The sequence below is a fragment of the Chelonia mydas genome, chromosome 2 (genome assembly GCF_015237465.2).
Source record: "Chelonia mydas isolate rCheMyd1 chromosome 2, rCheMyd1.pri.v2, whole genome shotgun sequence".
NCBI classification, from domain to species: domain Eukaryota; kingdom Metazoa; phylum Chordata; order Testudines; family Cheloniidae; genus Chelonia; species Chelonia mydas.
The window spans coordinates 136,972,650-136,997,937 of record NC_057850.1 but is presented as its reverse complement, the minus strand read 5'-3'; the positions used below and the strand labels follow the sequence as shown (position 1 = coordinate 136,997,937).

General features: G+C 44.6%; 1 protein-coding gene across 1 annotated transcript in view; it reads left to right on the top strand.

The window, feature by feature from the left end:
* Window positions 1-25,288, top strand: part of ANKRD33B (ankyrin repeat domain 33B) — a 119,985-nt gene that overhangs the window by 57,349 nt on the left and 37,348 nt on the right. Inside the window, exon 2 of the mRNA XM_027829032.3 lies at window positions 18,492-18,621. Coding sequence (XP_027684833.2) covers window positions 18,492-18,621 — 130 coding nt within the window. The remainder of the gene's footprint in view (window positions 1-18,491; window positions 18,622-25,288) is intronic.

Sequence of the window (25,288 nt, the reverse complement as noted above, 5' to 3'; positions counted from 1 at the left end):
AGTGGAGAACCAATGTTGAAGGCCAATTTAGTCAGGGTGGATGTGGTCCACTCTCAATAATTGATGAGGAGGTGTCAATACCAAGAGAGCAAAAATTGCTTTTGTAATGAGCCAGCCACTCCCGGTCCCTATTCGAGCCCAAATTGATGGTGTTAAGTTTGTAAATTAATTGTAGCTCAGCAGTTTCTCTTTGAAGTCTGTTTTTTAAGTTTTTTTTGTTGAAGAATGGCTACTTTTAAATCTGTTATTCAGTGTCCAGGAAGATGGAAATGTTCTCCTACTGGCTTTTGTATGTTACCATTCCTGATGTCTGATTTGTGTCCATTTATGCTTTTACACAGAGACTGTCTGGTTTCTGTACATGGCAGAGGGGCATTGCTGGCACATGATGGCCAATGGTGTCATTGGCTAGCACAGCTGAACCATTCAGAACTTATTTTGACATTGATCCCAGCCTCAAGCAAAACCAAACACACCTGAATAAATCATCAGTTTAAAAATAATTAAGAGTTTTGCAAGTCTATTTTATAGTAATATAAATATGTATTTTAAAATTATACTTTCAATATATTTTAACATTCTGCTCAGAGGCACCAACATCCGGAATTCCTGTGGGATGCTCAACCCCGTGCTCAGCCCCAGGCCCTGCCCCCACTCCACCCCTTCCCCCAAGTCCCAACCTCCCTCCCTGCCTCTTTCTGCCCCCGCCCCACCTCTTCCTGCCCTGTCCCGCCCCCTGTCCCCACTCCTCCAGCGCCTCCTGCATGCCACTGAACAGCAGATGCGCAGTGGGCGGGAATGCTGCGGGGGAGGGGGAGATGCTGATCTGCAGGGCTGCCGGTGGGTGCTGAGCACTCACTATTTTTTCCTGTGGGTGCTCCAGTCCTGGAGCACCCACAGAGTTGGCGCCTATGATTCTGCTTGTCAAGAATCCAGTTTCTGAAGCAGGCTGTGAAATGTTTAAGCTTCCTGAAAGTCACTTGGGGTCCTGGGGAAGATGAATATATTGCTGGCTTCTGTATACTTTGTATACAGCTGTTAGCACCAGTTCTCAAATGTGTCTTTGAGATGACTCATTTGCCACATACTCTAAAGCAGTGGTTTTCAAACTGTGGGTCGCGGAATGTAAGGCACTGGGTTGTGATGGCTCTGGTCAGCACTGCCGACTGGGCCGTTAAAAGTCCCGTCGGTGGTGCTGCCAGGCTAAGGCAGGCTAGTTCCTACCTGTTCTGACACTGCGCTGCACCCCAGAAGCGGCCAGCAGCAGGTCTGGCTCCTAGGTGGGGGGGGCCACAGGGCTTCATGCGCTGCCCCCACCCCTCCTGTGCCTGCGAGCAAGAGCTGTGAGGAGCCGCTTGCGTTCCGCCGCCTAGGAGCCGAACCTGCTTCTGGCCGCTTCCGGGGCATAGTGCAGTCCGCGGTGCCAGGACAGGCAGGAAGCCTGCCTTAGCACCCCCACTGCACCGCTGACCGAGAGCCACCCGAGGTAAGCCCACACCCCAACCCCGTGCCCCAGCCCTGAGCCCTCCCCAAACCCAGAGCCCCTTCCTGTACCCCAAACCTTCATCCCCAGGCCCACCCCAGAGCCTGCACCCCCAGCCTAGAGCCCTGACCCCCTCCTGCATTCCAACCCCCACCTCAGCCCTGAGCTCCCCCCAAACCCAGAGCCCCTTCCTGCACCCCAAACCCCTCATCCCCAGCCCCGTTCCAGAGCCTGCACCCCCAGCCCAGAGTCCTAACCCCCTCCCATACCCCAACCCCTTGCCCCAGCCCGGAGCCCTCTCCTGCACCCCAAGCCCCTCATCCCCGACCCCACCCCAGAGTCTGCACCCGCAGCCCAGAGCCCTGACCACTTCCTGCACCCCAACCCCCTGCCCCAGCCCAGAGCCCCCTCCCACACACTGAGCCCCTCCTTCCCAGCCTCAGCCCGCAGCCCTCACCCCCACACCCCAACCCTCTGCCCCATCCTGAGCCCCTCCCAAACCCCCAAACCCCTCATCCCCAGCTCCGTTGTGTCATGGGCATCAACAATTTTCTTTCAACTGTATCGCCAGAAAAAAAGTTTGAAAACCACAGCTTTAAAGATAGTGTTATTTATTGAGCTTTATCAGTCCAAAAAATGAAGACTTCCCTAGTCACAAAGGCCCACGTTTTTGCTCCCAGTAGAATTTAATAATGTGGGCCTGATCCTGGGACGTTCCAAGTATCTTCAGTTTCCATAGACATCAAAGGAAAATGTGAGACCTCAATGCCTTGCAAGATCAGCCCGTTACTAGGAAAACAAGCAAGTCTGAGCCCTGCTTTCATATACCTCTCACAAGTGCAATTTGTGTAGGGTGCACAGATTTTATGTGCAGCTGATATAAAAAGTAAGGAATTCATATTGTCTCAGAGTCTCTTGACATGGTGTCTGAGAGGATGGAATAGGACCTGTTCCAAATCTTGGAGATGTTTAACATAGGACCTGGTTTCCTTAGTCAGAGAAGCTTTTGATATTCTAATCCAAAGGCTTCATCAGTGCCCTTTCATATCTTGATTTTTTTTGCTTTTCTTCTGTCCTGGGGAACAAAGCAGAGTTTTCCTCTGTCCCTTCTTCCACTGGTGTTGGAATGACTGGCAGCAGCTATGGTAAAAGCACAAGAAAAGAACAGGTCTTGCCTGACTTTGAATATCAGGTGATTTTGTGCGCATATCACATGTGTGTAAGTGTATGTATGATTGGTTCTCCTAGCACAATTATTTAGTGCCAGCAACTGAATTTTACTATGATTTAAAACAAATGGGGGTAATGGTGCAGAGAAAGAGGGGATGAGGTGCACTGGAGTTGGCAAGAGAGACCCTGATCTGAGGAGAGAAGAGTGGATGGTAGAAGGAGAAAGCAAGTCAGAAATCATGAGAAAGGATTAATAGTTCATGGATTCAAAGGCAAGAAGGGACTATAGTGATCATCCAGTCTGACCTCCTGTAGAACACAGGCCATAGAACTTCCCCAAAATAATTCCTCGAGTGTAGGTTTTAGAACAACATCCAATCTTGATTTAAAAATTGTCAGTGATGCAGAATCCCCCACAAATTAGTAAATTGGTCTAATGATTAGTTATCCTTACTGTTACATTTGATGTCTTATTTCCAGTTTGAGTTTGTCTAGCTTCAACGTCCAGCCATTGGATTGTATTATTACTTTTCTCTGCTAGACTGAAGATTCCATTACTAAATATTAAATATTTTTTCCCCATGTAGATTCTTATAGACTGTAATCAAGACATCCCTTAACCTTCTCTTTGTTAAGCTAAATAGATTGAGCTCTTTTAGCCTATCACAGTAAGGCCTGTTTTCTAATCCTTTCATCATTCTTGTGGCTCTTCTCTGAACTCTCTCCAATTTATCAACATTCTTCTTGAATTGTGGGCACCAGAATAGGACACCATTTCAGCAGCAGTCGCTCAGTTTACCAAGTGATCCAGATCACTCTGAATCAGTGACCCGTCCTCTTCATTATTTACCCCCCCACAGTTTTTGTGTCATCTGCAATCTTTATCAGTGATGATTTTATGTTTTCTTGCAGGTCATTGATAAAAGATGTTAAATAGCATAGGGCCAAGAACGGATCCCTGTGACACCCCACTGGAAATACACCCATTGAAAACACACCCACTGAATGACAATTCCCTGTTTACAATTACATTTTGAGACCTTTCAGTTAGCTAGTTTTGAATCCATTTATTGTGTGACATAAGAACGGCCATACTGGGTCAGACCAAAGGTCCGTCTAGCCCAGTATCCTGTCTTCCAACAGCGGCCAATGCCATGTGTCCTAGAGGGAATGAACAGAACAGGTAATCATCAAGTGATCCATTCCCTGTCGCTCATTCCGAACTTCTGGCATGTTATATGTGACATGTTAATTTTATATCATTTTAGTATTTTTTCATCAAAATGTCATGCTGTACCAAATCAAATGGGTACAGAAGTGTAAGTAAATTATGTCAATACTGTGATGTCCTGCTTGTGGTTTCCAAAATGGTGAGCCCCTGTGTTACCCCTCTCAGCCTCAGCAAGTGAGAATTTTGCTGATGCTAAGCTGTGTTAACTCTTGACACACCAGCTTGTCTGCCCTGACAGCAAATATTTCAGGACTAATTCAGTGCAAACCTTGTCTTGCTGGTAACAATCAGTGAACCCCAATACCTGATGAAGGAACAGTAATCCACACCGTGTAGAGTCAAGCACAGGAGTTTATTACGCACAGCGCTGGCGGAGTGTCACTTTGCTTATTAGGCTCAGAGACACTGCGGAACAATTGATTACAATAGAGTATATAGGGTGCTTATTGGGTGGAGAGAAGCGACAGCGACAGGTTTTCCCAAGCCCCTGGATAGGTTCTAGCAGCAAGACAAGATAAGCACAATAAGCCAATGGTCTAAAAGATTACATAATGGCTCCACCCATGGCTCAAATTAACATATTGCTGACACACAGGTAATTACCCTCAAACTATGTCTATTAAAGTGTATAGGTTAAATCCTAATTTTGGTGTCCAGGGGAATGAGGTAGCAGCTCTCCCGGTTGACCAACAGGTACATTCCTGGAGATTTAAAGTGAAAAAGCAGTAATTAGTACTTAAAAATAACAATTGTTTATACTTTTACCCTTGCATTTCTGTGGGCTAGGATTGGCATACATCTGTGAGGGGAGGGTATCATAACTCATGTCAATCATATTAGGCCTCTCCCCGAACTCTGTCTGGAATCTGAGGGGTATTGTTCCGCTATCTTCTCCCTGCGTTAGGGAGCTAACTGTGAGGCCTTTCTCAGTGCTTCATGTGTCTATAACTCGTAATAAGGACACCCAGTTACATTCAGAGTTATGCTGACTCTGCTTACTGACTTGAAACACACAAGGTTATCTGTTTGCCCCAGCTTTCTCTTAGCCATGTATTGTTCTCTGTTAGCTAGCCCTCATGCCCCAGGCCAAGCTGTGGACTCTGGGCCTATATGAAAAGTTCTTAGTAGAAACTGTAGTTAAGATCTTACATCCACAGCAAATGGATTTTGTCCCTTCACCCGAATTTCCCAGTACCCTGCAGTTTCCAGTCCTTCTCACTGGACACTCACAGAAGTTATTAAGTTTGCCATGTCCAAAGGGACAGAGCACACACCAGACTGTTTGGCTAGTTGTGGATTCACCCTCCAGTTTAATACAAAGCACTGAGATGGTTTTGTAATAAAACAAGAAAGTGTTCATTAACAAAGAACAGAGATTTAGATGATACTAACTAAGAATAGAAGACAAGTGTGGTTACAAACAAAACAAAATGCTTTCTAGTGACAAACTTAATTTCAGCAAGTTACAATCTTTGTCTAAGCAAGTTTTTCACTGACATTAAGTCTCTAGCAGCTCTTGCCTTCCCCTCCAAGAGGATCCAACTTCTCAGAGGGTGCTGTACACTATCAACACCTAGTGATGGATAACTAAAAAGTCTCTTTGTCCCCCTTACATTACCCAAAGTCTATTGTGTCTGTTTTGAGAGTGAGAAAGATTTACTGGGGTGCAGACTTTGTCCTCTGGTGTGATTGTTAAGCAGCCTTCTCCTCTGCTTGTTAGCTTGATGTCTGTGTTTACCTTAAATGTAAATATGCTTGCATTGTACTCTGCTGGTGATCACACTGGTCAGACAACTTAAATACACATTCCTTTGACAGAGTAGGTTGGATTTATGCACTGCCTCCTAGATACATTTTAAGAACACATTTTCAGCACACATACATATTTCTCTTTATACCCAACCTGTACATACATCATGCAATGGTTTTTGGGACCAGTGTGTTACCAGTTTATATATGATACCTCACATGACACTTTTTAGATACAGATTATGACAAGAGTGTGTTGGGGCAATGAGTGTGTCAGGCCTGTTGTGAGTTACAGAATAGTGGGCCCTGTGCCAGTTGGCATTAATGGGCTTCCAGGGTCACAAACATATTACTTTTATCAATTAAACTTGTAATCTCAGTTCTTTATATTAATTTCCTTAAAACTTTAAGATTTAGTGAACAGTGTCAGGGAACAGCTCTACCTGGCATAAGAATATTAAACACCCATTTTAAACAATTATATTTTTAACATAACTATCACTTTATAACTGCAATTGGGCACTTCACACTGGAGGATGGCATAACTCAGGGATTAGTAATGGGCTATAGAACCTTTCATGGCTAGGGCACCGTTCCATTCCTGCTAGTAACAAATCTACTCCCATGTAATGGTGGTTCAATGGCATATGTGAAATGAGTTGAATATATGTGTCTACTTCCTACTGTACAAGTTTTCACATCACGACAATATGCGCAGTCACCAAAAATAAAATTGGAAGGGTACAAGGAGCTAGTGCCACAGATGGGCTCAGTTCCCCTCCTCCTCAAAGCCCCCTAGTAGCATTATGTCCCTGTGTTATATCATAAAAGTGTGTCTTCGTGTGTGCATGACCATGCTTGTGTGTATACAGCACTCAGATTACTCCCTACCATTGTGTCCGAGTGCTGTCCTCCCCTTATGTTACCCCAATGCCAGTTTCTACCTTGGTGTCCAAGGTCCCCTTGCTTCCCCCATGCTCTCTGTCTACCTCCAAGTTTTTATCCCCTTATGTCACCCCATGCTCTCTTTCCCTGATGTTCTCCCTGTGTCCGATCAATGCCTTCCCACCCCCACCCCCCCAGTGTCCTCTATGCCTCTGTATCCCCCACCACATTCTCTATCCTGTCCTCCCTTCAGGTCCAGTGTAGGGGAACGTCGGTCCCCTCCCCTTCCTTTCCAGTGGGTGGGGGTGGGGGTGTCCTCTGCCTCCTCCCATGTGCTCCAGAACTGTGGGGAGGGGACCTTTCCTCCCTCTCTGTGTCAATGGATCCAGTTGAAGGAAAGCTGGACTCTTCCCTCTGGCTCCCTGTGCTGGCTGAGTCTGTTGTGTGGCATCTCCACTCCTCAGTTATTAGGCAGGACTTCTGGGAAATGCAAAGGCTATTGTTGCTGCTGCCCCCTTCCCCTCTCCTCTGCCTCAGGCTCAAAGCTGGAAGTGGGAGGAGACACTGTTGTTGCCCCTTGCCTGAAAGTTGGGGAAGGCTGTGCCTACAACTGCCCTTCTGACTGGCCTCAGCTGAGAGGCCAAGGACTGAATGGACAGAGATTGATGCAAACTATGCTTTTGTCCCAATAGTTGGTACCTTGAGCTCAGGGAAGAGCACAGGTGAGGCAAAAGTGCTTCAGCTGTTGTGTGTATAAATATAAAAAGAGGAGTCCTGTGGCACCTTGTAGACTAACAGATGTATTGGAACATAAGCTTTCATGGGTGAACACCCATTTCGTCGGATGCAGCTGAAGAAGTGGGTATTCACCCATGAAAGCTTGTGCTCCATTACGTCTGTTAGTCTATAAGGTGCCACAGGACTCTTTGCCGCTTTTACAGATCCACACTAACATGGCTACCCTTCTGGTAAATAGAGGAGTTCAGACTCTATGGTTGTCTAACGGGAACCTTTCACCAGCACCACAATTAAACTGCCTTTAAAAAAAAATTATTGATGAACTGTATGCTACTGCAGACTACTCTGCAGTCCACTGGATCTTACAGCTTCATCAGTAGCTCCAAGACATCAGTCGCTAGTAGCCATTTTCTGTCAGTTATATTTATTAATTGGGATTATGGAAACTATTTTAAATCGATTATGACTATTGTTAACTGAATTTAGCGCCTTTAAAATTAAAACAGCTTTTCTGAGATGCTGTATACTCTCCCAGCTAATGCTGCTGCCTCCTATAAAATGAGATTAGGGATTCACTGGGTATCCCGGATAACCTGCCCTGTCTACATTATTGTGGACTATTGTAACCTTTTGCAAGATGTCTAGGGACAGAGCCAGAAACAGAGGAGAAAACACAAAAAATAAGTCAGCCTGCAGAGACCACAAAAGGCACTACAGTATTGAACAACCAGGTTTGGGAAGTAACTACTGAGCTCCAAAAGTATCACATGGTTGTGGTTCTCATGTTTATTGTCCTACAATAGCTAGACACTTATGTGGCATTGTCACTACAATATTGAAGCCAAATGTATCTCGTTCCAATAGGCAATGCATTCCAAAGTGTTAAGCAAGGCATATTTTCAGAATCTTGTTTGCAGGGTGAAAGGATCTGGGTAAAAAAGTGAAAAGATTACAGAATATGAGGAATATGTCTGTGTGGTGGAGCCTGCAAATATTTTTTAAAGGAACATCTTGCAAAAAATTAGATTGCGGCACATCAAAATTGAAATGTACATTAAAATCAAAATGTTGAAGGATTGGAAATATTAAGCAAATACATTCTGTCTGTATTAAACACAAACATTTTATCTAAAATGTTGGCATTCAATTAAGAAAAAGTATATATTGCGAGCAAGGACTGTGAGAGTAGTTGTCAATAGTAGCATCACAGCACCTTCTGTGCTCACTGCCTATCAGTCTCTAGCTCTGGTAGCTGCTACTAGATGGAAACCATCTGAACTAGCTCCTTCTACTTTGTTTCTGGCTCCATATATGGTAGGCTATCTCCCATTCCGAATCTATTCCTACAATTCTTGCTCTGCACATAGGAGGAGTATTTCAAAATTTCAAAAATAATGAGTCCATCCCAAATATCATGAGATTGGTCTCCCAAACGTGATTTTAAAAAGAAAAATTACATCGTGCTTTTTGGTTTGTATTCTGTCTTTTGAATTCATGCAGTGCCTGTATATATGACATTATAGTGTTGCTAAGTCTGACAAATTTAGAGTGAATAATGCAATTTTGGCCCCTACTACAGGCACTCTTGCTAGAGGCAGACCTCTCAACAGTCCTCGGTTTTACAAGACTGTCCAACTTTGATCCCTGAAAACTCCCTGTCCTGGCTGGAGCAGAACATTTCCTACAGTCAGGGTCTCCTGGGAAGTGGGGGCAAAAGGGATAGTTTGCCTGGGGCATTTGAGAGGGACGCCAAGCCAAGAAGTGTTGTGACCTGGCACACAGAATTGCAGCACCACTCAGGTGTGGCCCGGTCACCCCTCTCTCAGCATCTGTGGAGGAGTGGCCAGGCCAAGTATGAGTGGTGTTGTAATCTCATGCACTATGTTGCAATGCCAATCAACTTTTGCCCACCCTCCCCTCTATCTCCATCTACAGAGGGATGGATGGGCCGCACCTGAGGGGCACTGCATCCCACTTTAGCTACTCGAAATGTTAGGAGGTATGTAGAGGACACGACTGAGCTCAGGGGCCCATTGTGATAGTCACTGTAGAAACACATAATAAGAGACAATCTCTGCCATGAACAACTTACAAAATAGCGCATCCATGGTAGGGAGTTTGTGACATGGGAGTTGGAGCACAGACTCACCAAACTGATCTTGAATAGGGGATACCAATGAAATGAGAACAACTTTTAATCCCAGCTGAGCTGGGCTAGATTCAGACTAGTGGTGTATTGGTGAAAGGGTCTGTACCTTATTAACAATGCCTGGTAGTATCCAGTCCCCTCAAGCACTAAAGTTACACCTTTGAGAATCAGGCTTGCTTTCTGGAAATATAAATTTATTAAATCAAGGTCTGACCTTTTCATAGCTCACACAGGCAGGGCATCCACCCTCTGGACACATCCGATGAAGTGAGCTGTAGCTCACGAAAGCTTATGCTCAAATAAATTTGTTAGTCTCTAAGGTGCCACAAGTCCTCCTATTCTTTTTGCGGATACAGACTAACATGGCTGCTACTCTGAAACCTGTCATTACACACTGGTTTCCATTAACCAAACACCAATAATTAAAAAAATCAGTAAAGCAAATATTAGGACAGAATCCATATTCACCTCTAAATGTAATGTTTTGCAATATCAGATCATTCTACTAGTTACACCAAAGTTCACATGTTAACTTTTGTACATATCTCTCTCTCTCCTGCCATGAGTCAAGATCAAGGTTGGATCCCACAACTTTTAAAACAACACGACAGACCATTTCTGCTATAGAAGATGAGAGAAAATGCATATTGGTCTTCTCTACATAGACCAGCCCAAACAGGAAGACACAACACACCTATTACCAGTGGGTTACACAAGTATTTGTGAGACAGCACGGGAATGCCAGCTGCCAAAATTCTTGTTGTTAATTCCTGGCTCTGGGAATAGATTGTGATCTAAACCGCATAGCTAAACATAACAGTGTACTTGTTTGGGTCTTCTACAGCTGTGGTTTTTAAACTTTTTTTCTGGCAACCTGGTTGAAGAAAATTGTTGATGCCCATGACCCAACGGAGCTGGGGATGAGGGGTTTGGGGTGTGGGAGGGGCTCAGGGTTGGAGTGTCAGGGTGAGGGCTGTGGGGTGGGGCCATGAATGAGGGGCTCAGGGTGTGGGAGGGAGCTCTGGGCTGGGGCAGGGGGTTGGGGTGCAGGAGGTGGTCAGGGCTTTGGGCTGGGGATGCAGGCTCTGGGGTGGGGCCAGGGATGAGGGGCTTGGGGTGCGGGAGGGGACTTTGGGTTTGGGGGGGTTCAGGGCTGTGGCAGGGGATTGGGGTATGGTGTTGGGGTGTGGGCTTACCTCGGGCAGCTCTCGGGCAGCAGCACAGCGGGGATGCTAAGGCAGGATTCCTGCCTGTCCCGGCACTGCAGACCACGCTGCACCCTGGAAGCGGCCAGCAGCAGGTCCGGCTTCTAGGCGGAGGTGCGCAAGTGGCTCTGCGTGGCTCTCGTTCGTAGGCATGGGCAGGGCGGGGGCAGCACACGAATCCCTGTGGCCCCCTGCCTGGGAGCTGGACCTGCTGCTGGCTGCTTCCGGGTCACAGCGCAGTGTCAGAACAGTTAGGAACTAGCCTGCCTTAGCCGGGCAGCACTGCCAACGGGACTTTTAATGGCCCGGTCGGTGGTGCTGACCAGAGCCACCGCGACCCAGTGCCTTACATTCTGTGACCCAGAACTGGGTCACGACCTGCAGTTTGAAAACCACTGCTCTTCAGGGACTGAACCCAGTACCTCCAGATATAACAGTATAAGCATCTTCACTAGAGCTAAAGAACCAGGAAATAAACAGTAGGAGACTCAAACTTGTACATAACTTGTAGCTGCTAGAGGGTGACTGAGTCACACTGTGCTAATATAGGTTACAGCAAGTTATTTCTGAAAGACAGTGTGCTGTGTTTAATTATAAACCAGGTTTCTATACCCAGATCTACCTGAAGTGATCTTGTATAAGTTCTATATTATATTATCTTTGAAAAAGCTACCCTCTGAGGTGGGCAGAGGTGCCTAGTCTGTGTGCTCCTGCCTGCTCTGTTCTGCAATGGCAACCCTCTTGTGGGGGAAGCAGGGCTGGATGTGGGACAGGGAGGGTAAGACTCTAAAACACCTTCCCCCAACATATGGTCCCAGCACTGGGTGGCTGCACTGGGCCTAATGTTACCAGCTTTACCCGTTGCTTTGGGGTATGCTCATTTATTAGAGTTACTTTTCTGGGGCGGGGTGGCCAGGGGGGGGGGGGGGGCGGGGTCTGTACTTCTGTCAATGTACTGCTTGTGTCACTTTTGTTCTCAAACAGAGCTCTAATTCTCCTGCTGCAAGTTCCCTCCCAATGGAGCTATCCTGCAGGACCTAGGTTCCCCAGGGCTGGGTTCTTCCAACCCCAGAATCAGATGAACACACACACACACACACACACGCACACACACACACATTAACAGAGCACATCTGAGAGGAGCGGGTTAATCAGCACTCCCAAGCTGACCCCTTATATGTCCCTGGACTCAGCAGGCTGGGTTGAACAGCACCGCCAAGCTGCCACCCTCATATGCCGTGGGCACCGTACCGCAATAGAGAGAGAGAGAAGCAACCAGCTTAATCATGAAAGTTATTTATTGCCAGTTAATAACCATAGGGGAGTCAAACAAACAAAACAGCTATAATATTAAATCTAACTTAAATTTGATTATAAAGGTCAGGTTTAGAAAACTATAAGTGATCACACAAGTCAAGGTCAGAAGATTATACCTAGAGAGAGAGAGAGATGGGTTCTCACCACTCTGTGAAGCTTGAATCGATCGAGGGTCCCCGGTAGTGATGGTAGTTGAGAGTCTGGAGTGCTGGAGACAGGCAGAGCTCCCAGCACGATCAATCAGGAGAGGATGAAATCCAATGGAACTGATGCAGATTTGGATCCAGGCATCAGAACACTTACTTGAAGCATGGGTAGGGGTCTTTGTAGAGAAACACCAATGGTTCAAGGGAAAACACTGGATTTGTTTATGTGTAAGCTGATGGCTCAAGGGAGTATAACAAAGTTGTTTTGTTCAGGCTAGACAATGGGAGCTGATCATTCCTGGCTATGGATGGTGTTCCTTGGAGGGAGCTCACAATGCAATTAGAGAGCTTCACTATTTTGGATACCAATAAAGGATTTATTACTAGAATTGGACTGATAACTACTGAGCTGGGTGTGTGCAGGTGTGGGTTCATTAACATCTGGAGCAGAGATCCCCCATCATGCAGTGCTTCCCTGCTTTTCTGGTCCCAGAGTTCCATGCAGTTCTTGCCTTGGAATCTCTGTTCTCCATTCTGTATGCTAATGGAGATGCCTCCTTGTCCCATCTTCAATGCAAATGAGGCTAGTGGAGTTTCCTTAATCCTGTCACCCTTATCCCAGGGGTTTAGGTGTGTCTCCCACTGCCTTTTCATTGCTTTTTGTAAGTCTTTCTTCCGATCAATTTGGTTCAAGGAGAGGCTGCGGGGGGGAAGGTCTTTCATGAGTCAGACAGGCTGGGTACTGCACCCTGGTTCCCCAAGAACACAGAGCTGCGAGGTAACACTCAGCAGCCCTGGTCACCATGGATATTTGCATCCTCCCTCTTTGAAATCTGAAATGCCAACCCTGTTGCAACACCACTCAAATCTGGCCCGTCCGCAACTTACTTTAATCACAATTTTAACAGACTGTGATTGGAACTTCTGAGCCACCCCCTACCCCCACAACTTTCTTACAGCCTTACCCATAATATATTACATTTAAGATATAAGACATGCACAGGAGTGGAATTTGTATCAGTTCACTCAACTGAATTATGCTACTGCCTAGTGCTATAGAGTGTAACATAAATGCTCTATATTCCAGCATTTAACTGTTGTTTATGCACAGAAATCTCTGTTAACATCAGAGAGAGCTACCTACGTGGATCTAGTCTGTCTGTAGTTATTCAAAAATATGCCCTCAAAAAGAAATAGACCACTACTTGTGGCAGCAAAGTACTAATGGGTGTTTGTGTAGTATGTTCATTGTATTGCAGGATTAGTGACAGCTGAAAATAGTGTCTATTTTACAAATGATGTGAAAGTTTTATAACAAAATTTTTTGCTAAACAACATTCACAGCTGTTTTGTCACTGCTGTCCATTTTCTACTATTCCAGGCTTATATAATTCTTATGGAAGGACGTCATGTTAGGCTTCACAATCTCATAGTTTTTATTCATTCTCCTCCTCAAAAAATAAAAAAATAAGGGGACAGCATTATCACTAGTCTTACCAGGAATCTCTTTTCAGCAGAAGGAAAATAGTGCTGTGTGATTAAAATAACCTGACTTGTTGCACAGAATAATATGTTGAGGGAAGGGGAATGGTGACAGAATTAGAACATATCAGTAAATGTCTACATCATATTTTGTTCGTAAAGCTTCATAACATGTAATGCATATTAAAAATAAAAGTCAACACTTTTATGTTGCCATTGTGCTTATGTTAAATGGAACATAGTCTGAGTTTTCAGACAGATCTGAAAACTTTTCCTCTCTTTGGGCAGGAAAGACAGTGAGGTACAATTCCTATAGAAGTGGTTCTCAAATATGTTATTCTGTGGATCAGTTCTTAAAACAAAGATATTAGTGGACCAGCTCCCCTGCCACCCACTCATTCCAGATCCAACACCAAATAGCTATATGAAAATATTAGGATGGCGATAAGAAGATTAGATGAAAATAAACTCACTTTAATGAGACACTTGTCGCCATTTGATTACACTGCTCAATACTGTGTATGTGTGTTATTTAGTTCCTTTCCCTGGGTGTAGGTCTTTAATAAAAGTGTCCTCCCATTCGCTGCAGCTCTTGTTGGAGTAATCTCTCCCAGTCACTTTGCAGTATAGTTTGGTCCTCCTGTGTGCGTGTGCTACATCTCCAATTAGATTGTACGTTTTTTGGAGCCAGAACGATGGCTTTCTGCATGTTGGTACAGTGACTACTAGCACAAAGGGACACTGATCTGGTTGGGTCCAAGGCACTGCATTAGAACTCAATCATGACAACAGCTTTGGCATCAGTCGCATGTTTGACTGCAGAAACCCTTGAAAAAGAAAGACATGAAGCAACTGTTCAGGGTTTGGAGAAATTCTTTTTTAGGTTAATTGGTCCTTAAATTCTCTGGAAACCATAAAAGAGTCATGTGAAATATTAACCTTTTAAATAAACTGGCAAGATTTCTCCAAACCTGTGTCTGAACTCCAATAAGTGATGCTTTGGCTTACAAAGAAACCTTGCCTAGAAGCCTTTCAAAATGAGGAAAGTCTCAAAATGCTGTAATGCAGCAATCTTCCCACAAATGAAGGGGGTTTTCTCTTTTTTTTTCTGTAGAAAGCAAGAAGCAAGCTCAGGAAATGAGCAGTGGGCTTTTCTGAAATACACTAACAAGTTTCTGAACTCATTACAGGTTTGATACTCCGAATAGTGATTGAAGCAGTCAGTGGTTTACCCACTGAAAAGCAGAACTATACTGTATTGTTGTCAGGGCATGCTAAAAATACCATTGTATTAAAGATTATTTTCTTCTCAAATAAAACAATTGCCCATCTTTTCCTGAAGAGCCCTATATTCCTATAACTTTTGTACACTTATTTGGCTGATAACATTAATATTTTACTTTTTCCATATGATCAGACTATGTTTTTCATCTGCAGATTTTTAAAACTGAGGCGATTTAAGTCCTGAGGTTTCAACAGGAAGTGAAATTATTAAAGAAAGAGAGTAATGTTAAGGGTGTGACCAAAAGGAGTTGCATTGTGTCTCAGGACCAACCATTCAGGCAAAGGGAATGCACAAACCTGCAGGGGGTCAGAATGATTAAATTGCTGTAAGATTTCAGTTAGCTGAGACAGCCCCACCTGGAAAATGAATGTCTTCTGATAGTGTTACTTGAAGTTGTATGCAAATAAGGATACTTTCATTTAACAAGACCCCCTTTCCAGTTTCAAAGGAATCTTTTGAAGTATTGCATGTTAACTGGAAGGAAATTGAAATGCTCTTTATCAAGGAGTGCTGAGCTTTGTTAAATATTGGGTGTGAGGTGAATTGTGTAAAAAAGAAATCAGAATAATAGTCTTATTCAAAGGTCCAGCTGAGAAATATTGTGGTCTGTATGCTGACCAAAAAGATGTCATTTTGTCTGTATCTTAACGAAACTGTTTGTCACCTGAACTGACAGGACAACCCAGAATTTAAATGGAACAGGAAATGGAGACAACTTTGTAACATTAATGTATTGACTAATAGCAATCTGATTGTAATGACAAAATAGCTTGGCAGAGGAAGCTCGTTGCCCAGTGGGGTCTGTGTCAGAAGTACATCAATTGTGCAGACTACAGGACTGGGGTAAGAGTAATTAAGAAAGGTGGTGGGATTGGCTAGGATGGGATTTTTAGCAGTAGTGGTACTGTGGTAGAAGTAGGCTGAGTAAACTAAGCCCAGAAGTGATCTACTGTCTGCTGTATTTGCTAATGGCTTTATTGTCAATTTAGGCACATCCCTAAGCGAGGAGTGGTATGTAAAGCTCATCACCTCAGGAATAGCCTGGAGAGGCATTGTGACTCAGAGACACACCTGTGAATCACAGCTGCTTGCTTACTTCTCCCTTGGTGCATTCAGTGGAACTTAAACTGGTGTAAATTGGCATAGCTTTATTAATTTCAGTGCAGTTATGCCAATTTACACCAGCCAGACATCTGGTCCAATATTTTCCTTAACAAAAAAGATTAGAGTTGGTTTCTGCTGAGGTCTTTCCTTTACAAGCTGATCGATCCCATGGCTACAAGAAATGTGTAACTTTGGTGTTTCATATCTATTCAATAAACATCTTTCCCACATCATGTTGTGCCCTTGCTGCTGTTTGAATTTTCCCAAAGAAAGAAAGAAAACCTAAGGGTCAGATTCTGATGTGCTTACTCCTCCCCATTACTCTGCTTTAAATGTGACTAAGGGGTTATAGCTACAGTGGTAGCTAGAAGGGGATTCTGTCTTGTGCACATGGTGGACAGGCTGGAGTATGTGAAGGACCCTGCTACTATTAACAGCAGTCATCACTTCTCTGATTAAATAGGGACCAACTAGGAGTCAAATGGGGTCATTTGAACTGAAAAAATTTCAGAGAGGTTTGTGTTTGCCACATCATTAGGTTTAAAGTTCTTTCACCAACAGGCTTCTTACTTCTCCCTGTAAATTGGTGATCAAGTTGAATTCTGCATGTCTGTGTGTTCTGGCTAGGCAGAGGGAGCAGAGTAGAAAGGATTAATTTTGTCTCCTTATTCTTTGCCTCTGTCTTCTGAGCAGTTTGTTGTTGTGTTTAGATCACAGTCAGCATTTAAGAACAATGTGTAGGTAGTGGGGAAAACCCATGGACTCTCACTAAACACTGAAGTTATTTTACTTGTTGCTGCCTTATCTTGTACATTTATAAGAGCACTGTGGATGCTTATGTACTGGGTTACACAAGTAATCCTGAAAACATGAGATAATGGTTTTAATTCTAATGGTCAAATGAGATGTTGAGGATTAAGTACTCTGGTTCCATTTAATCAATGGCTGGAGTATTTTGATATTTCAGGGAAGCTGTTATTTTGTTGTTTTTTAATTAAACAATGGTTCAGGGCTAAATTGGGTGGTCAGATACATTTCCTGGTTTCTCTTCCTCCTGGAGATTTTACTGATCTTTTAGTTGTTATTATGAACATTAAATGGTGGGTTTTTTTTAAAACTGATTTATTTTATTTACAGTATTAAGAATGCGGGATTGCCAGGTGATAGGTGAAATATTTAAAATTGACCACAGATATTATGAACTTAAAATAAAACTACCCATAGGACAGATATTTGCTTTTCAGATGACTAAATGCAAAATCACCCAGTGGCCTGGGAACTTCTTGTGTTCATCTTGACATATAATATAATCTGATAGTTTATAATAATTAGTATACAAAATTTTTCTAGACCTGCATATCATTAAGCCACATTTGTAAAATAATTCTTGCCTAGCAGTACAGTATTATGCCTGGCTTATTGCTATGTGATAATATAAGGAAAGTTCTTGTATCCCACCATAAAATATATGTATAAGGCACAGAAATCAGTATGCCATGGGTGCCTTAAATCTGAATTTCCCAAATTTAAGTCAGAACATTAGTGTTCTAAAAGCAAACTAGTCTGTATTTTAATATGAGCCTTTTTTGTGCTTCCAAAAATGAGTTGTATGGTGGCTTATGAATACTCTTATATTTCATAATCCCACATTGATTTACAATATAATGATTCACACCCTATTAGAGCTACATGTGTTTTTTTTCCTATTATCCACAATCTATTGTGAGAAGTAGAATTTCTGAATTAAAATATTTTGTGAAAACTAATTTCTGAATCTGGAACACCCTGGTCACTAGCTGAACTATAACAAATTACTAGTGGCACTGATTGATAAATGGTAGTTAGTGGGGCTCAGTGGATTATAATTTTCCATAATATTTAAAATTGTTAGAGCTCATTTAATATTTTTCAATATATATTATTTACTGTTTTTTTTTTTTCGTAAGGAAGTAATTTACAAATGTAAACCCAAGCTTAATAAAAGGGTCAATGATTCATTTCAGGCACAGCCTTGCATTTAGAGGAATGTGGATATCTCCACATATCTGCTTTTACCCCCCCTTCCCTGTTGGTTTTTGGGGACACAGTCATGGCCTAGCCTACCTCCTGCTCCTTTGGGGTGTCATGAACCCAAGGGGCACATGCAGAGAGCAGTCTCTTTAGTGTATGGAGCATGGGGACCACTATGGAGCCCATTGCTGTGCCTTTCATCTTCACTTCAATCCCTGTGCAACCATGAAGCAGCAGGGAACAATCTGGCCCTAAGAAAATTAGCCCGAATGAAAGCCCCAGATCCAAACACAAGCGCCCAGTTTTGTGGGAGCTCAGATGCAGGTCCAGTGTAACCCCTCACCCAAACTACCCTAACTTTGTGGAAATTCAGATTCAAACTTTGCAATTTAGGCTCAGCACTAGTTAATACTCAAATGTCATGTTGTTTCTCTCATGTTTAAAAAAAACCAACAAAAACCCCAAATGATATGCTTCCTCAATGTACTATTGATCAGTCTGCTTACCCTTAACTACCTCCTTGTTTTTTATTTATAGACTGGCCTTATTGTTGCCTGTTACCAAGGTTTTGTGGATATTGTAATAGCCTTAGCACAGTGCCCTCATGTTGATGTAAACTGGCAGGACAATGAAGGGAACACGGCTCTAATTACAGCTGCGCAGGCAGGTAAGGTTCTTTCTCTGTTTCACCTTTATGTATCAGGTTTACGACGGTGTGTTTGTCATGGCCATCGCTTTCGGGACAAAAACTGTGACCCTTAGGAGTTTTTTTTCACAATGGCTTGTGGAATTTATAAACCCAGCGAGTCTAATCCCAACCAAAGCTCTCATGAATCGTTTACAAGTTCAGTATATATAGATAGCAAATTCAAACCATATCTTTTTTTGTATGGGAGAGTAGCCTGGACTTATGAATGTATCTCAGCCATTAATTATTAACAGATGGTTTTAATTATTTTAACTTAAAAAAAATGAAATTTTGTTCAAAAATGTGATCCTGTGACTTTTTGATTGTTGTTTTTTTTCCTTTTGAATTTTCTGTTTTTCTTCCATGATAAACAACTAGTCATAATGATGTTAATACAGTATATTATGTAGCTGCAATGTGTCCATAACTATAGCTTTCTTTCACATACCTTGTACATATCTTGATGGCCTGTGGTCGTTGCTGAATATTGGAAAGAAAGTTAAGGAGCTATGTGACAGCTTGGAAGTATTTTAGCTGCAAATATGTTACTTAGTCATTCCCTATTAAGGACAAGGAATCTAATCAGATATTATGGGCCTGAATCAGTATTCACTAATACTGGTTTTATACCAGGGTAACTACTTTGACTTCAGTGGAGCCACTCCTCATTTACACTGGAGTGAGAGAGAAATCAAAGAATCACTCTGCATGTTTTATCCCACCCAGAGACAAATGTGTGTTTATTCTAGCATGAATAAACAGTTGATTATTGTTAAAAAGTAAAATACTGTGCCTTAATTTTAAAGACTGCTGTAGTCATGTACTATAAGTGGATACAAAGTGCTAAAGTGACTCGGAAAAGAGAGGTGACAAATATGATTAGGATTTGTATCGACAGGCCAAATACAGACTATTTTTGTCTGTGGTGTGGAGCCCAAAACAGGTCTGCAGCCCTACCAAGCTCTGCAGCTATGCTCATCTAACAAATTGTCTAGCTTGGACCTCAGAGGCAATCATGTAACAGTTAAGTGGATGCCCAACCTTCTCCCCTCCCCAGGCATGGAATTCATGATGTACTTACTGTATTTGTTTGTTTCAAGTGTTGTAGCCGTGTTGGTCCCAGGATGTTAAAGAGTCAAGGAAGGTGAGGTAATATCTTTTATTGGGCCAACTTCTATTGGTGAAAGAGACAAGCTTTCGAACTTACTCAGAGTTCTTCTTCAGGTCTGGAAAAGGTACTCAGAGTGTCATGGCTGAATACAAGGTGGAACAGATAAGGAGTTAACACACGTTGCAAGAGACGATTCAAGGCGAAGTGCGCAGTTAACCCCTCTACAGTCATAGGACAAAGGAGAGTTAGGCCATGTCTACACTACCACTTATGTTGGCAAAACTTATGTCGCTCAGGGGTGTGAAAAAAGATACTCCTGAGTGACGTAAATTTTACTGGCATAAGTGGCAGTGTGCATAGCACTATGCACATAGCGACATAGCTACCACCACTCATTGAGGTGGTTTTATTATGTCAGCGTAGAGTGGCTACATGAGCAATCTTACAGTGGCACAGCTGCTAGAGTAAACATGGCCATAGTGGGTTACAGATTGTTGTAATGGGCCATAAATCCAGTGTCTTTATTAAGTCCATGATTTTTGGTGTCTAGCAGAGTTATGAATTTAAGCTTAGTGGATCATAGTGTTGTTCCTGTGATTTTTCTATATTCTACAAGTTAGGCACCACAAAGCTCAGGGTCACACCACCCATGTCCTTTTGTCGATCTAAGCCTTAGCCCTGGTCTACACTAGGAGTTGAGGTCGAATTTGGCAGCGTTAAATCAATTTAACCCTGCACCCGTCCACATGATGAAGCCCTTTTTTTCTACTTAAAGGGCTCTTAAAATTGATTTCTTTACTCCACCCCCGACAAGGGGATTAGTGCTGAAATCGGCCTTGCCGGGTCGAATTTGGGGTACTGTGGACGCAATTAGACGGTATTGACCTCCGGGAGCTATCCCAGAGTGCTCCATTGTGACCGCTCTGGACCGCACTCTCAACTCAGATGCACTGGCCAGGTAGACAGGAGTGGCAAGCTGCAGGTGTGGCAAGGACAGGAGTGGCAAGGACAGGAGTGGCAAGCTGCAGGTGAGTGCAGAGCTCATAAGCAGAGGTGACCATGATGGAGTCCCAGAATCGCAAAAGAGCTCCGGCATGGAATGAACGGGAGGTACAGGATCTGATCGCTTTATGGGGAGAGGAATCCGTGCTATCAGAACTACATTCCAGTTTTTGAAATGCCAAAACATTTGTCAAAATCTCCCAGGGCATGAAGGACAGAGGCCATAACAGGGACCCGAAGCAGTGCCGTGTGTAACTTAAGGAGCTGAGGCAAGCCTACCAGAAAACCAGAGAGGCAAATGGCCGCTCCGACTCAGAGCCCCAAACATGCCGTTTCTATGATGAGCTGCATGCCATTTTAGGGGGTTCAGCCACCATTACCCCAACCATGTGCTTTGACTCCTTCAATGGAGAGGGAGGCAATATGGAAGCAGGTTTGGGGAACAAGGAAGATAGCTCACAGCAAGCAAACGGAGAAACCGGTTTTCCCAACAGCCAGGAACTGTTTCTCATGCTGGACCTGGAGCCAGTACCCCCTGAACCCACCCAAGGCTGCCTCCCGGACCTACCAGGCGGAGAAGGAACCTCTGGTGAGTGTACCTTTTTAAATAGTATACATGGTTTAAAAGCAAGCATGTTTAATGATTAATTTGTCCTGGCATTCGAGGCCAGTACAGCTACTGGAAAAGTATGTTAATGTGTCTGGGGATGGAGCAGAAATCCTCCAGGGACATCTCCATAAAGCTCTCCTGGATGTACTCCCAAAGCCTTTGCAAAAGGTTTCTGGGGAGGGCAGCCTTATTCCATCCACCATGGTAGGACACTTTACCATGCCAGGCCAGTAGCACGGAGTCAGGAATCATTGCAGAACAAAGCATTGCAGTGTATGTTTGCTGGCATTCACACAACATCCGTTCTTTATCTCTCTGTGTTATCCTCAGGACAGTGATATCATTCATGGTCACCTGGTTGAAATAGGGTGCTTTTCTTAAGGGGACATTCAGAAGTGCCTGTTCCTGCTGGGCTGTCTGCCTGTGGCTGAACAGAAATGTTCCCCGCTGTTAGCCACGGGGAAGGTGGAGGGGTTAGCCACGCGGTGGGGGGAGGCAAAATGCGACCTTGGAATGAAACCACATGTGCTATGTATGTAATGTTAACAGCAAGGTTTACCATGAAAGAGTGTACCCATTGTTCTATAAAATGTGTCTTTTTAAATACCACTGTCCCTTTTTTTTTCTCCACCAGCTGCATGTGTTTGAAGGATCACAGGATCTTCCTTCCCAGAGGCTAGCGAAGATTAGAAGGCGAAAAAAATACACTCACGTTGAAATGTTCTCTGAGCTCATGCTGTCCTCCCACACTGACAGAGCACAGACGAATGCGTGGAGGCAGACAATGTCAGAGTGCAGGCAAGCACAAAATGACCGGGAGGAGAGGTGGTGGGCTGAAGAGAGGGCTGAAGCTGATAGGTGGCGGCAGCGTGATGAGAGGAGGCAGGATTCAATGCTGAGGCTGCTGGAGGATCAAACTAATATGCTCCAGCGTATGGTTGAGCTGCAGGAAAGGCAGCTGGAGCACAGACCGGCGCTACAGCCCTTGTGTAACCAACCACCCTCCTCCCCAAGTTCCATAGCCTCCTCACGCAGATGCCCAAGAGCGCGGTGAGGGGGCCTCCAGCCACCCGGCCACTCCACCCCAGAGCATTGCCCAAGCAACAGAAGGCTGGCATTCAATAAGTTTTAAAGTTTTAAATGTTTAAAGTGCTGTGTGGGCTTGTCCTTCCCTCCTCCACCACCCCACCCCATGCTTCCCTCCTCCACCACCCCTCCCGGGCTCCCTGGGCAGTTATCCCCTTATTTGTGTGATGAATTAATAAAGAATGCATGAATGTGAAGCAACAATGACTTTATTGCCTCTGCAAGTGGTGATCGAAGGGGGGTGGGAAGGGTGGTTAGCTTACTTACAGGGAAGTAGAGTGAACCAAGTGGGTGGGGGTTCATCAAGGAGAAACACACACAACTGTCACACCGTAGCCTGGCCAGTCATGAAACTGGTTTTCAAAGCCTCTCTGTGCTCTTCTAACCGCCCTGGTGTCTGGCTGTGCGTAACCAGCGGCCAGGTGATTTGCCTCAACCTCCCACCCCGCCATAAACGTCTCCCCCCCCTTACTCTCACAGAGATTGTGGAGCGCACAGCAAGCAGTAATAACAGTGGGAATATTGGTTTCGCTGAGGTCTAAGCGAGTCAGTAAACTGCGCCAGTGCACTTTTAAACATCCACATGCACATTCTACCACCATTCTGCACTTGCTTAGCCTGTAGTTGAACAGCTCCTGACTACTGTCCAGGCTGCCTGTGTACGGCTTCATGAGCCAGGGCATTAAGGGGTAGGCTAGGTCCCCAAGGATAACTATAGGCATTTCAATGTCCCCAACAGTTATTTTCTGCAGCTTTTGAAACATACCAGAGTTCCTGAAGATGTGAGCATCATGTACCTTTCCCAGCCATCCCATGTTGATGTTGGTGAAACGTCCCTTGTGATCTACCAGTGCTTGCAGCACTATTGAAAAGTACCCCTTGCGGTTTATGTACTCACCGGCTTGGTGCTCCGGTGCCAAGATAGGGATATGGGTTCCGTCTATGGCCCCACCACAGTTAGGGAATCTCATTACAGCAAAGCCACCCGCTATGACCTGCACATTTCCCAGGGTCACTACCCTTGATATCAGCGGATCTTTGATTGCGTTTCCTACTTGCATCACAGCAGCGCCCACAGTAGATTTGCCCACTCCAAGTTGATTCCCGACTGACTGGTAGCAGTCTGGCATTGCAAGCTTCCACAGGGCTATTGCCACTTGCTTCTCAACTGTGAGGGCTGCTCTCATCTTGGTGTTCTTGCCTTGTTCTATCCTTGTTCTTGCGCCTCAAGGCAGGGGAAAGCAAGTCACAAAGTTCCATGAAAGTGCCCTTACGCTATGCGGTCCCACCAGTCTGTGCTTGTTTCCCGGGCCCAGAATCGGCGTTCCACGGCATGAACCTGCCCCATTAGCACCATGATGCCCACATTGACAGGGCCCGTGCTTTGAGAGAAGTCTTGTGTCCATGTCCTCATCACTCTCGTTACCACACTGACGTCGCCTACTGGCTCGGTTTCGTTTTGCCAGGTTCTGGTGCTGTGTATACTGGATAATGCACGTGGTGTTTAATATGCTCCTAATTGCCAAAGTGATCTGAGCGGGCTTCATGCTTGCCAGGGCGTGGCGTCTGCACAGAAAAAGGTCGCGGAACGATTGTCTGTTGTTGCTCTGACGGAGGGAGGGGCGACTGACGACATGGCTTACAGGGTTGGCTTATAGGGAATTAAAATCAACAAAGGGGGTGGCTTTACATCAAGGAGAAACAAAAACAACTGCTACACAGAATGACCCCCTCAAGGATTGAATTCAAAACCCTGGGTTTAGCAGGCCAATGCTCAACCCACTGAGCTATCCCTCCCCACGGTATTTCAGGCAAGACTGAATCTCTATTAAACTTTTCAAGGTGCCCCTGACAGACGTCACCGAAATGATTGTTGGACACTGATTTCACAGAGGGAGGGAGGGAGGGGGGAGCAAATGAATACAAAAAAAATCTGGTCTATTTCTTGTTTTGATCCACTCCATCTATCTTTTACATCTTTGGCTGGCAGGCAGCAGATGGTGCAGTAGGACTGCTAGCCATCCTCATCTCCTGGCTGCTCGGCAGAAGATGGTGTAATAGGATTGCTGGCCATCCTCATATCCTGCCTGCTTGGCAGAAGATGGTCCAATAGGACTACTAGCCATTCTCATCTCCTGGCTGCTGAGGACTGCCAGCAGGACTAAAGAGAATGACCTGGTCGAGTCCCTCCTATTTCAGTTCCTGCACCATGTCTGCCCAGGCGCTCTTACCAAGGCAGCCAGGAGCACCTCGGGCATGATGACAATGGTTATCAGGCCTATTGCACCGTCTGCTGCCACAAGGCAATGAGCTGCTGCTGTGTAGCAATGTAGTCCCGCGTCTGCCAGCACCCAGGAGATGTAGGGTGACAGTGAGCTGAGCGGGCTCCATGCTTGCCATGGTATGGCGTCTGCACAGGTAACTTAGGAAAAAAGGAGCGAAACGATTGTCTGCCGTTGCTTTCACGGATGGAGGGTCTGACGACATGTACCCAGAACCACCCGTGACAATGTTTTTGCCCCATTAGGCGTTGGGATCTGAACCCAGAATTCCAATGGGTGGCGGAGGCTGCGGGAACTGTGGGAGAGCTACCCACAGTGCAACGCTCTGGAAGTCGACGCTAGCCTCGGTACTGTGGAAGCACTCTGCCGAGTTAATGCACTTAATGCACTTAGAGCATTTTGTGTGGGGACACACACAATCGACTATATAAAAACGATTTCTAAAAAACCGACTTCTATAAATTCGACCTAATTTCGTAGCGTAGACATACCCTTAGTATCTCTGAGTGGCAGGGAATGTGAGGTTCTGCAACTTCGAAATTATAGACCCTTGAG